The sequence below is a fragment of the Crocodylus porosus genome, unplaced genomic scaffold, assembly GCF_001723895.1.
Source record: "Crocodylus porosus isolate Cpor-Errol unplaced genomic scaffold, CroPor_comp1, whole genome shotgun sequence".
Classification (NCBI taxonomy): Eukaryota; Metazoa; Chordata; order Crocodylia; family Crocodylidae; genus Crocodylus; species Crocodylus porosus.
Genome location: NW_017728929.1, coordinates 6,034,963 through 6,047,616, shown reverse-complemented (window position 1 = coordinate 6,047,616; position 12,654 = coordinate 6,034,963). Strand labels below are relative to the sequence as shown.

General features: G+C 45.0%; 1 protein-coding gene across 1 annotated transcript in view; it reads right to left on the bottom strand.

The window, feature by feature from the left end:
• CEP63 (centrosomal protein 63) overlaps positions 1-12,654 on the bottom strand; it is a 28,631-nt gene extending 15,977 nt beyond the window's left edge. The window contains exons 1-5 of the mRNA XM_019543050.1: positions 11,437-12,654; positions 10,255-10,393; positions 6,166-6,343; positions 3,914-4,009; positions 158-286 (exon numbers count right to left, since the gene is read on the bottom strand). Coding sequence (XP_019398595.1) covers positions 158-286; positions 3,914-4,009; positions 6,166-6,343; positions 10,255-10,298 — 447 coding nt within the window. The 5' untranslated portion in view covers positions 10,299-10,393; positions 11,437-12,654. The remainder of the gene's footprint in view (positions 1-157; positions 287-3,913; positions 4,010-6,165; positions 6,344-10,254; positions 10,394-11,436) is intronic.

Below are 12,654 nucleotides of genomic sequence, written 5' to 3'. Positions count from 1 at the left end.
ACTCTGCCCTGGAAGAGACTAAGAGGTAATGCCAGGGTAGGAAGATTGGGTATCTGGACTCAAAATCCATTATTAAACATGCAGATTGGTCACTGAAGTTGAGGTACTCAATTCAGCCTGTACAAGACCTAGCAACAACTGCTTACTATGCACTTACCTCTATCTTCTTGGTCAGTCTGGTCACTTCAGATTGGTCCTGCCCATGCCCTTGGCTCTTGGCATTCTCCCTTGCTTCTTTCAGCTGTTTCTTCTGCAGCTTTTCATAGCTCCTTTTCAGTCTGGCTAGCTGCAAGGAAGTCAATATAATTCTAACATTCCTGCACGAGGTCACAGTGCAAGAACTTAAAGTTGTTCTGAAGGAAGGGACATAAAGGCCTCTCATACAAACACTTCTTCAATTCAACAAAATTCAGAGACTGAGCCAGGCTCCTGTGGATACTGAGGCATGGACCTCTACAAGTTAACCTAAAATATACAAGCCTCTCAGGAGCCAAGGCTGCAGGCAAGTTCATCAACTTCCATCTGTGGCGAAGCCATCAGGAGGATCTGGGGCTACCTTGGGCTCTGAGTGTTATACAAACATGAAGTGACAGTCTCCAAAAAGAATTGGGGTCCTCTGAGACTCAAACAGAACTGAAGGGCTTCCCTTAAAACAGAATGCAAATAGCTACTCACCCTGTTATACTGCTTTCTTAGCCACACTATACCACTTCCCCACTGTCTTGAGAAAGGTAACAAGAAAAGGTCAAGATTTCATGCCACAAACTTTGAAGGAAATTAATATTTTGCATTTAAATGATATTTTTGACCAAATATGAATTTTTAATTTACATTACCCTACATCAGGCTTGTCCAACATATGGCCTGCAGGCCGCCATGTGGCACGCCAAGCCATTTTCTGTGGCCTACGGTGCTGCAACAGGAACCCCAGCCCCTCAGCAGCTTCCTAATGGCTGCTGAAGGGCTGAGGAAGGGACAAGGTTCCCACACACACTGCATCAGCTTGACGTTGCCAATGCGGTGCGGCTCTTCCCCTTCCCCCTCATTTCACTGTGTCCCTTCCTTGCCCCACCCCTCCCTTCCTCATTTGCATGCCAGCTCCTCCCCTCCCCCACATTGTAGGGTTTCCATTCCTAGCCCCACCCTGCCCCTCATTTGCATACCAGCCCCACCCTGCACTGGTCCCCACCTGGTGCAGGTCACAGTGCAGCGGGTGGGCGCAAAGGGCTCGGATGCCAGTGCAGAGGGATGCTGCAGCCAGGCCCACGGGAGATGCTGCTGCCGCTGTGGCTGTCCAGGCAGGAAGCTGGCACCACTCCTGCCTCCCTGCATACCCCCAACATCCACAGACATTGCACTGGGGATAGTGAGTCACGGGCCCCAGGGAGGGAGGGACCCCTGCCACTTGGGCTCGGGCTGCCCCAGGGGAGAAGGAGCAGGGGGGTGTCCCTGCACATCCCACACCCCCCTGTAGAGTCCCCACATGTCCCCCAGCTGCTGAGCCCAGGTGCGCAGGTGTGGGAGCATCCTCAAGGCCGCTCAGGTGGCAAGGAGGACACGGAGGGGTCATGCGGCACCCCTTGACCCCTGCACCCCCAGGCTGTGGCCAGACTGGACAGGCCACACAAGCGCCTGCTCCTGCCAGCCCACCGAGTGATAAAAAGTTCATGATCCAGCCCCACATTCAAAAAGGTTGGACACCCCTGCCCTACATCTTCCTTCTGAAGGTCTCTTTCCATTAAAAACATGGATGAACTGAACCTCAGATCACTGATGTGGTTAGTGGAAACATTATCCCATATTACAGATGGAGAAAGCAAAGGCCAGGATTATAAATGAAACATGCAAATAAGATCAGGAACTATGCAAACTAGATCAGGAACTAAACCTAGATCTCATGACTCTCAGCCCTGGTATTTAGCCATAAGAGAGACGTCCTTACTGAACAGGGATGGACATAAATGACTTCAAGTTAAGCATGTACACGCCCCGAGCTGAAGTAGGGCCAAAATGCTCCCCAGGTATTGAGTTAGCTTTGCAGTACCCTTGTGAATAGAATACTGAATATATAAATGCATTGGTAATGAAACGTAAGGTCAATAAGCAGTTCAGAGATGGAAGCTTGGACCCAAAGAAAGCTAGTGACAATACTAGGAAGAGAACAACAGACAGGAGAATCTGTCCATATTAAAAAACCCAAGCTTTTCAGTCTTGCCCACAGCCTGACTGCTATTCTAGTCCTTAACATTAATGTACCTCAATCTGCCAATGTACCTCAGTCTTGCTCAGCAGCACCTCTACTATTCCAGTGGAAACATCTCTTGAACAAAGACTGCTAATCATGCTGAAATATAAGGGGTTTTTAAACAAGGACCAATTTTTTTTCTTTTCACGTATGCCCTACCATAAGCAAGAATCAAGCAGTTCTCCAGTGAAGTAAAGCCAACACACTGCTAGCCTTTCATGGTATTTAACTCTAAGTTACTGACACACTGGGGAAGCATAAGGAAACAGCAAAGGTCCAAATGTGAAATGCTGTCCTACCACCTGCAGGAAATCCCAGCATCTGCTGCATTACTGTGGGCAAGATGACTTCTGTGGGACAGAAAGTCTGGAATTCCTTTTAAGAGTCTCTGTCAAGTAAACTTAGTATTTAGGAAGTGAATTAACATACACAGGAGAGCAAAATCTCTTCAGTAAAGCTAAGCACAGAAAGAGTCTTGTGCTAGGCCTTGTGGTTTTGGAGGAACAACAAGCAGGAGTGGCGTCAGGCTCTCTGCCCAGCCAGCAATTAGAAAGTCTGAGATCTGGATACCTGCCTTTGCTAAAAGGACCGTGGATCACCAATGGAGTCCACAGTGGCCACTCAAGCAGCAGCAGAATAATGTTATTTGGTCCTGCCAAACTCAGCCAATGACAAGGTAAAATGGCCTGCACCCAACTGGCAGTGCCTTAGCTAAGTCTCAGGATGGACATACCAAGTTTCACTAGAAAAAAGGGTTCTCATCCCAAGGAAAAATAACCCAGCATCTTTCATGGCCTGGTAAACTTGAGTTCTGTGCAACTGGCTTAAAAGTGGTGAAAGCAACATCTTTTGTCCAAAAAAAAAAAAAGATTAAAAAAAAAAATCTTACTCAAAACAAAGCGTCTGTTCTGAAAAGGGGGAAGTGCCTGAGAATCCTGCAATATATTATTGCTACTGTGTTTATAAAGAAGATGCTCCAGTGCTAGGATGATGACTAGCAACGTAAGACAAAGAGATGGAGAAAGGACTTTGCAGGAGGCCTTAAAATATAGTCTTTCTTATTTACAAGGAAGTAAATATGTCTGTGGCAATTTTCAGAAAGAGAAAGATGGTGTCCTTGGGTCCAAGTTATATCTCGCTGTTCTGAGCACACAAAATGGTGCACTATACTAGTTAGCGGATGGCTGCTACCTTCCTGTGGATATACTTGATTGTGGATGTGCATTTTTATGCTCTACCATGATTTATCTCGTTTATTTCACATGAAGAAGGCCAGCTGCACAGTCATGCTTTTTTAATTTCATGATATGCTGGGGAAATGATGCTGTTGCCTGTACCCATAGCAACATAAGCACACACATTCTGATAGCTGGGGTGGGAGAAGACAGGAAATATTTGCTGTCAACTTCTGCAGATGTTTAACATATATGAAAATAGCAACAAGTCTTTGCAGCAAGCACTTCTACTTCTACAGCAGTTTTAAGCCCTTAAATCCTTTGGAATAAAGCATATGACACAGGTTCTGTGTTTCTGTCTCTAATCTATTTTCTCTTCTGGCACATGGCAGAGGCTGTAAGATTAAAAAAAAAGAACGAAAAAGAAGCAAAATTAAAAAAACAAAAGTAACAAAATAGTTAATCTGCCAGATAACATTTTTCTGCAACCCACCTCCTCTTGAAACGTCTTCAACTGTTGTTCATACTCAACAGCCATGTCCTGCTTAGACTTCTCCATGCCTTCCAACTGCTGGCACAACATCCCAACCTAAAAAAATAATTTAACCACTCAGTAACTGTTAGCACAGTAAATAGCAGGCTTTAACACATCTGATTGTATCACTGCTAGACACCAAAACTGAAAAATTCCTCTGTGTGGGACATATAAGTGGTAGCAACTATGAGCATAAGGGCCTGATCCTACAAAACCTTCTACACTGTGGACACTCCTACCAACTAGAGGGGTAACTCACCACAAAGAAAGTTAAACATGTGCTTAAATCTTTGCAGAATTTGGGTCTAAATTTACCCAACTGTGTCAATTCCAGACCCTACTTTTCAGCTGTTCGCAATTTTCTGAGATTTCCACCTTTTAGACAGAAATTAAGCTGGGCAAGTTTCAATCAAAAGGCAATATTTGTCTATGTTATTTGATCAGAAACTGTTCAAAAGATACGTATTAAAATCAAGCTTTCATTGACAAAGATAGTCATGTCCTTATCTCATCTCTTCAGGTGAAGAAGAAAGCCTCCAAATTACATGTGCAGGTAAAAAAGAATCAAAGTAAATAAGACTTTGAATCTTCTGAATGGGAGACTGTCCTTATGTTATATATATATTTTTTTTTAAAACCCCAAACAACAATTCTCAGCTCATTTTCATTTGTGCACCTTCCCTGGGTTCTGGGGCAGCAACCTGTTCAATTGCCTGTCTTTGAAGCATCCAGCTGATATTTGAGCAGCATAAAACAAAAACTATGTAACAAGTCAGAGGAAGGCAGAGAGGGAAAGATGATGAATAAACAGTCCTAGAGCATGAACAGTAGAGTGTCCGTCCTGCAATGATCTTAACCACAGCTTATGCTATTGCTCTAAGGTACATTATAAATATAACCTACCTGAATCTCTACTTTCTCCTACTCATTTTTATTTTAAGCTGGACTGCATAACAGTTCTAACACTAAGTATATACATACTTGTTTATTTTGAGGACCACAGAAACAGCAGCTGTTTCTTGGGTAACAAAGGCATACAGAAACACAAGCATTGTCAATGGCTTTTGTGATAAAAGTGAGAATTCCAGTCCAAAAGGAGTTAGAACTTGAATGCCCTCCATGCCTCCCTCACCTGCTGCCAAAATACTATTTGTGGCAAGGGCAGTGTGCTGACAAGAAATGTACATGACAAAGGAGCTGCACAATCAAGACTGTTTAAATGAAGGCATTATCGTTGAGCATCAGAGGATGTGGACACACAAATTATACCACGCTGAAAGGGTCCATCATTGTTAGCTGATCCATAAGAACTGTTTCACGTTTCTTCTGTCTTTCACAGCAAGTGGAGACTAAACTGAAGTAATTTAAAATTTGCTTAGTTCAGAGGTGAACTGCCCCAGTTCAGTTTTCACTTGCTTTGGGACAAGAGCAGACACAGGAAGCAATTACCATGGATCAACTAACACATGGTAATTTCCCCAGACATGCACCTTTTAAGTCAGTATAAACTGTTTGTCCACACCTCAGAGAGGTCCACAGCACACCACATTCCTCTTGACCTCCTAGGATCCAAGAGAAACATAACAATTCAGTTTACAGGAGGCAAAGTTTATTACAAACAACCCACAGAAGACGTTCCTATATTGATGCAACAGTTTATCATGTGTATTTTTGAAACACCAGAAAACCAGCCCTATGGCTCATCTACACAAAATAATCACCTCAGAAATTCTCAGCAAGAGCCTAGTGCAGTTTAGCAAATCCCATTCTCACTTTCCAAGTGATGACATGCATTCAGGATGCTTACCACTTGTCTGTCACCAGCTATTATTTCTGTGTTCTCCACAGTTGCTTTGAGAGTCCAGTCTGTGATTTCGGCACCCAACTATCACCAAGTTACTTTAGGAGTCGGGTACGTCACTGCCATAGGTCCCTCTGGAAATCCCAGCCCAGTAGTGCAAAACAGGCCACAGCCCTTCCTTGGCATAGGACTAAAAAACCTGTGCTTGTGTTTTTACATTTTTAATTAACATTTGCTTTGCCTAATCTCTACTCTTTAATCAATAAAACACCAGCAAGGAAAAACAGATGCTTCGAACAGAACAGTGACCAAAATGGAAAGTGCCAAGTCTACGAACACTGAAAATTTATGTTTCCAGATGGAAGGACAGAGTTTCTGGATACAGAACAGAGTAAATCTGTGACAGTACCTCTTTGTTCTTTTCATTCAACAATGCTCTAGTGGAAGAAAGCTCCTGATCTCGGACCTCCAAGCAAGCCTCTAGGGCCTGAGCCTGTCCTTCCCACTCAGATTTCTTGTGAGCCACCATGATGTCAATCTGCTTCATCAGCTCATGCAGCTCAGCCTCGCAGGATGTCAAGAATCCTCTGCTGACAGGTAGACAACTTGTTAAGAGCAGGGAATGGACAGTACAGATACTGAACTCAGCAACAAGTGTATGGTTTCCCTGCATTCCCATACCCACCTCACCCTTTGGCACCTCCACCATTACAAGCAAACTCTCTAGAGCCAGCAGTTAGGGTTTTATTCAGGTATAATGCTTTCCTTATCAAGGCCCCCTCGAAAGAAAATTCTTTAACATTTTAGAAACTAACCAGACAGACTAGTTTAGCTCAACATGACTCAGGAATTCTTTACCTACATGGTGAACCTGCAGGGTCAATTTAGCAAACATAATCTTGTACTCATACTAGACTGAACTAACATTAATGCATGAGCGACCAGAATCTCAGCTGATGTAACTCGGCCTAACACCACAGAAGTCAATCGAGCAAACTGGTTTACATAGCTAAACAGCCAACCTGAAGCATACATGTAGCACTCAGCATTCTGAAATAAAATAGCTTAGCTGTTTTAGGTCTTTTTCACCTATTCACCCCAAGAAATGAATTACTACCCTCAGAGATGGGATTTTTCAGAAGCACTCCACCCTAGCCCAACATGTGTCCTGTTAAAGTCAATGCGAGTTTTGTCACCACCTTCCATGAGCGCAGTTATGCCAAATTCAAGCACTTTCAGAAACCTCAACCTGAACAAATAACCTTAATTATATACACTATGTAGCAGGGCACTAGGGTGCCTGCTACTGGCATTAGGAATAAGGGATGTGGAAGCTCCCTAAGGCAGCACAGATGTTGGTTGCCAGAGCAACCAGGCTGGTCATATGACCAGAAAGGGGGCAGGGCCGGGCCTTTATAAACAGCCCAGGCCAAAACCTAGTAGCAGTTCTCTCCAGACAGCCTTAGGCTGGGTGTATGGTTGCTGCCTGACTGCAATGATGCAGGGGAAGAGAGAACCCTAAGGGAGGTAGGGCTAAGAGCCAGTGTGGCACGGAGTTTATGTCGTGAGCCAGAAGGTTCCTTGTGGTTATGTTACAGCCGTTTGGCTCTGGGTTTAGTTATGGTTATACCAGAGGACCGGGTGAGGCTGTAGGGGTGTGAGGAGGCCTCACGGGGGCTCCCCAGTAGCTTGGGGGTTCCCGGTGCCCAGCGGGGGCACAGTGAGCAGTGCCACAATGGGCACAGCATTTTAGAGTGCTGGAGAGGCGTCCGGTGAGTGTGGGGTTGGGACCCCAGCGCGAGGGGCGCGGCACAGGCCCCCGAGAGGGCGAGGAAGTGTGGCATAGGCCCCCGAGAGGGCGAGGAGCTTGATGGATGAGACGCCCCAGGAAGGACAAGATGCGTGGAAGGCGCAAGACAGGCCCCGGTGGGGCATTGCCTGGGCGAGGCAAGCCCAGAGGAACCCAGAGAGGGACACACGTTATGCGGCAAACCCCAGGGGCGCCGCTAAAGGGGTGCGGGTCATAGGACCGGCCCAGAGGCGCCAGGAAAAGGGTGCTAGTTCACGAGCAACCCAGGGGTGCTGGTAAAGGGGCGCGAGTCGCTGCACCAGCCCAGAGGCACCGGGAAAAGGGTGCTAGTTCACGAGCAACCCGAGGCACCGGTAAAGGGGCGCCAAGCGTATAATAAGTCCCGGAACGCCTGAGAGGGGTGCCGGGGCATGACAAGCCCCGGGGCGCTCAGTGTGTAGCACACCCAGAGGTGCCAGAGAGAGGTACCAGGGTGTGGGTGCATAATAAGTCCAAGAGTACCGGAGAGGGGCGCTGGGGCAGGATGAGCCCAGGGGTGCCAGAGAGTGGAGCAAGCCCAGGGGCGCCAGACAGGGGCACCAGGGCATGACGGGCCCAGGGCGCCAGAGAGTGGTGCCGAAGGGCAAGGACCTAATAACATCCAGGAACAGCTGTGAGGCTTGAGGTGTGCTGAAGGGGAGGTTTGGAGGCACGCATTGCCCTAAGGTCGGAGGGTATAGGGGGCCATCCCAACTGGAACGGGAAGTAGTATTGGCACAGTGTCTAGGCGATAAGTGGCAGCCTCCCCAACTGAACCAGTTAACATCAGAGACGTGGCAGGAGAGGATCAGAGGGTGCCGAATCGCCTAACTGGCATGGCAAGGGGCACTAGGGAGCTTCACGGCCGCTCGCTAGGCCCCGCCCCATGACACACTAAAACAGTGTTTCTCAACCAATGGGACGTGTCCCACTGGTAGGAGCTGAAGTGCAAACAATTGTTTGTTTGTTTTTTTCAAAAACCTTCAAGTAGATGAATTAACAGATATCTCAAACAGTGCAACAGTGCAGTTTTGTGGGGTTTTATTTTATTATGGTGGGACCAAGGTTTCTGACAAAATGGTTGGTAGGACAAAGGTTGAGAACCGCTGCCCAAAAAGACAAAACTCAATTTATTAAATAGGAGCATAAAAACATCAATAAAATACTAAATGCTACAATTTGGCACTTGAATAATGCACAATAAGCTAAACAGGTTTCTCTTATTTTATATTTTAAAAAAATATTGCCCCAAAGCAGAGACTTTTTATACCAAGTTTGAGTCACAAGAGAAATCTTACAGCTAAGTTATCAGTTCCTGAAAATAGAGGTTTATCACATAAATGCTGACAAACTGCTAAGCAGAACAGGTTGGATGACACCACAATAATGAAGAATAAAACATCTGCAATCTACTAGAGAGAGTCTGCTCCCTAGAGAATCTGGGATTGCGAATTTGGTGCAGTAATCAGTGAAGCCAATTCAACTAACTTCTCTGAAACTTCACAAGTTGCTCAGCTAGGGACACTATTAAGTGTTGCAAGATACAGCCCAAGAGAGCAGTGAACTCCATGCTGATCTTTACCCCTTTAATTTGCCTGTCAAACAGGAAGGACTGAAAAGAAATGGAAATCAATAGGTTAAAGGATTGAAATTTCTCCGTTTCCCCAGAGTGGCTGCACACTTCACAACTTGACAGTTTTTCTATAGGGAAAGAAAATACATTCTTAAAGGAGCCGACCTCACTATTAAATTTGATGCTCACCCTGTCCTGCAAAGTGACCAAAAATTAAGCAGGAACTATGGCAAGTACATTTATTTTGTTTGCAGGAACTGTATAATAAGATTCATGTTCAGGTTCTGAAGCTAGTTATGCAAGGAAGAGGTGGTATTTGCCATCTTTAAGGATTGGGCAATTTCTGAAAAGGGATTACCAAAAGGGTTTTACACAGAGATTGAATACAAGTGGAAGAGTGACTTCCAGCTCAAATTTCCTCAATTACTACGTAAAATTCTGCTTTTTCTTCCTTGTTTTGAATTGTAGATTCAGCCTAGGCTCTCAAAGCCATATGTATCTTAGCCTGACTCTAGCATTAAAGATTCTGTAGCTTGAAGACATTTAACAGTTCTGCTGATAACACGCAAGCCAAAAAAAGAATACAGCTTGCACTCTTGCCGCTGGATGGTCCCTACAATGCCAGCAGGAGCAAGAAGCAGTAGGACTTATTTCAGCTAGGAAAGCAAACAGATTGGAGTAGATCTGCAGAGCGGAACCATGCTGCTTTTATGTATTTCACTACAATGGCACTTAGTGTCAAAAGAGCTTGTAAGAAGGCTGTAAATATAAGAGGGAGTGACAATTATTCAGAAAGCTGAAAGTACAGATATGCCAACTATTAAAACTATGAAGGCTGGCAGCCAGAGACTTCTGGAAAAGCAATTCACTACTGCTCTGCTCCTGCTCCAAGAAAAAAAAAAAAAAAAAAATCAGTGGCACAGTATATCAAGCCCCACTAACTACATCCTGAAGGCTTTACTCAAGCATAAAACCCTGCATAGATAAAGGTTTAGCTGACTAAGGAAAGAACTGAAGGACTACGGCATTTGAACATTAAACTAATACAGGTGTTTCTTTAGTTAAGAGGAGACTATTGCAAACAGCTGCATACATACCCGCCACATCCTTGCTTTTGCATTCCCTCCAGCAAAGCCTCCATCACAAACGTGGTCCTCTATAGCAGCTAGAAAAGCAAGCGAAGTGGAGGTCAGGCTGCAGCACTTGATAACACGCTCTCCAGTGGGCTGTAGAAATCTGGAGTAGGGAGAAGAAGGTGAAAAATTACACAATTTACAGGGTATGTGTAGGAAGGGGCCAAAGAGTTGCAGTCTTCAAGAGACTTGCAGGCCAAATGTTGGCCAGAGATATAAAAAATAAAGAAATATCAGTCAGAACAAGAAAATCAGGACCATTGCTCACTGATTACCATCAGCTTAGCTGATGCAATAACGTGATCCAGCAAACACAATGATTTAAACAGTGGATGTGAAATATGTAGTCAGGCTGTGAACTTTAGTGGGCTGGTTAATTCAATGGGTCAGGCCATGATGGGGCTGGGAGGATTTTCATCCTCAAGAGTGTAGGACAGTGCAGAACAGTAAAGAGACACAGAAACTGCTGGACTAGAACAGCCCCAGCATCCATCTTGTTTGGGACAGAGGCCAGCACAAGCTGCTTACAACAAAAACATAAGAACCCTGCAGTAAGAAATTGTGGGATAATTTGTACTTGCACTGAAAAATATCCAGCTCCACCTTCCCTAAGCTCCTTGATATTCTATTGCCTGACGTAAGTGCCTCTCTCTTGCCAGTTCCACACACCAGCCAGGTGGCCTGATTTGGGTTGGACAATTCTAGATTGAATAACACTGGTCAACATCCCAGGACCATTGGTTGTTCCTGCCTGAGGTTGGTTAATTTATTAATTGATGCTAACCGTGAATGCTCATAAGCATGGAGGTAGAGAGCTGACTGCTCCTCTTCTCCTGTCTCCAGGTGTGAAGTGGAGAAAGAGGTAGAGAAAGCAACCAAGAGCACTCTCTCTAGACTTCCACCCGTGAAGGCAATCTAATGGCAATACAAACTCCCCTCCCTGATAATTAAAGTTGCAGTGGAGGGGGCTGGTCTGTCACTCTGAGGAATGGGGAAAAGAAGAAATGAGCGCTAAAAGGAAAGAACACCAAAGACTGGAAAAAAAAGAAACGAAGGTATCTCCAGAAGAGAAAATTCATGCTCCCCTGAGGGTGGGGAGAGAGAGACCCTCTAAAGTCACCAAAGAATAGAGTATTTTGTACTTACTTATACTACAGGCCATTTGTCAGAGGCCACACAAGAGGAACCCTTCAGGAAAATAGCTAAGGGCAGAATGGTCCTGTTGTACAGGGAAGTTGTGCTGTCTCCACATCAGCATGACACCAACATTGGGTATGCTCCAACCTAGCCAATGCTCTGGCAGCTACATTGATAGCAAAAGCCATGCTGAAGTAAGTGCCACATCTGACAAGAGGTAACTGGAGTGCTGGAAAAACCCTGATGAATATCAAGGGAGATACTGGTGAAAATGTAAGTATCTAGATGGGTACAAATGCCTTGGGAGAGGACTGCTTGGTGGGACTCTTCGCTTAAAAATGACTGAGGCTGCTGGCAGTGGTAAACAGACTGAGTCTTCAGCTATAAATGTAATTATATATTAATAAGAGGAGCAGGGACGTACTTGGGGCCCAAGGATTTCTGTCAAATTAAGATCTCACAAAGTATAACCTTCACACCAATTTAAAGATATAGGCCACACAATAGTTGAGTCCAATGTCAAATAGTGCATCTCTTGCCAATGTACTCCAGGGAAGTCTTCACTGGACTCTAGTAGCCAGCAAGGAAAGGGTTAAAGCAAGCACACTTTTAAAAACACTATCTTCTCTTCCGAGCAAGGGCCTGTGTCACTGTTTCTACAATCTGACAGATAAAGCACTATTCTTGATGGCTTATTTGCTCTAAAAAGTCATAGCCAACACCAGAACCATTTGTTTGACTGCCTTCACGTTTTCAGTTTGAATCTGCTTTTAGCCAAACACAGCCTCTCAACCTCAGAACAGCTGAATTATGAAGAACAGCAGAAGCATCACCCAGTAGGTCTTAAAACTCGGTTGCTCTATCACCATACATTATACTGGAAGTCAGTATGGTCATTTCTTTCTAATCCTTGAAGGATCCAGTCACACTGATACCTTCCAAAGGGCTTTAACTTAGGAGTTACAAGTGTCAATAAATACTCTGTAAATAAGGGATTTAATATGCAAGTTTAAAGACACTTGTATTCTTGAGCCCACAACTTCCCCAAACGATCATATCCCCCCTTTCACCTGGACAAAGCAGGACTTCTACATACATCTTCTTACCCACCCTCAAACCTTGCAGAAGTGTTACTAATGAGATGATAACTCGGATCATGGGGGGAGCTGGACCCAAAGATCTCATGAGGTCCCTTCCAGCCCTAAACTTCTGTGAATTAATCCCACC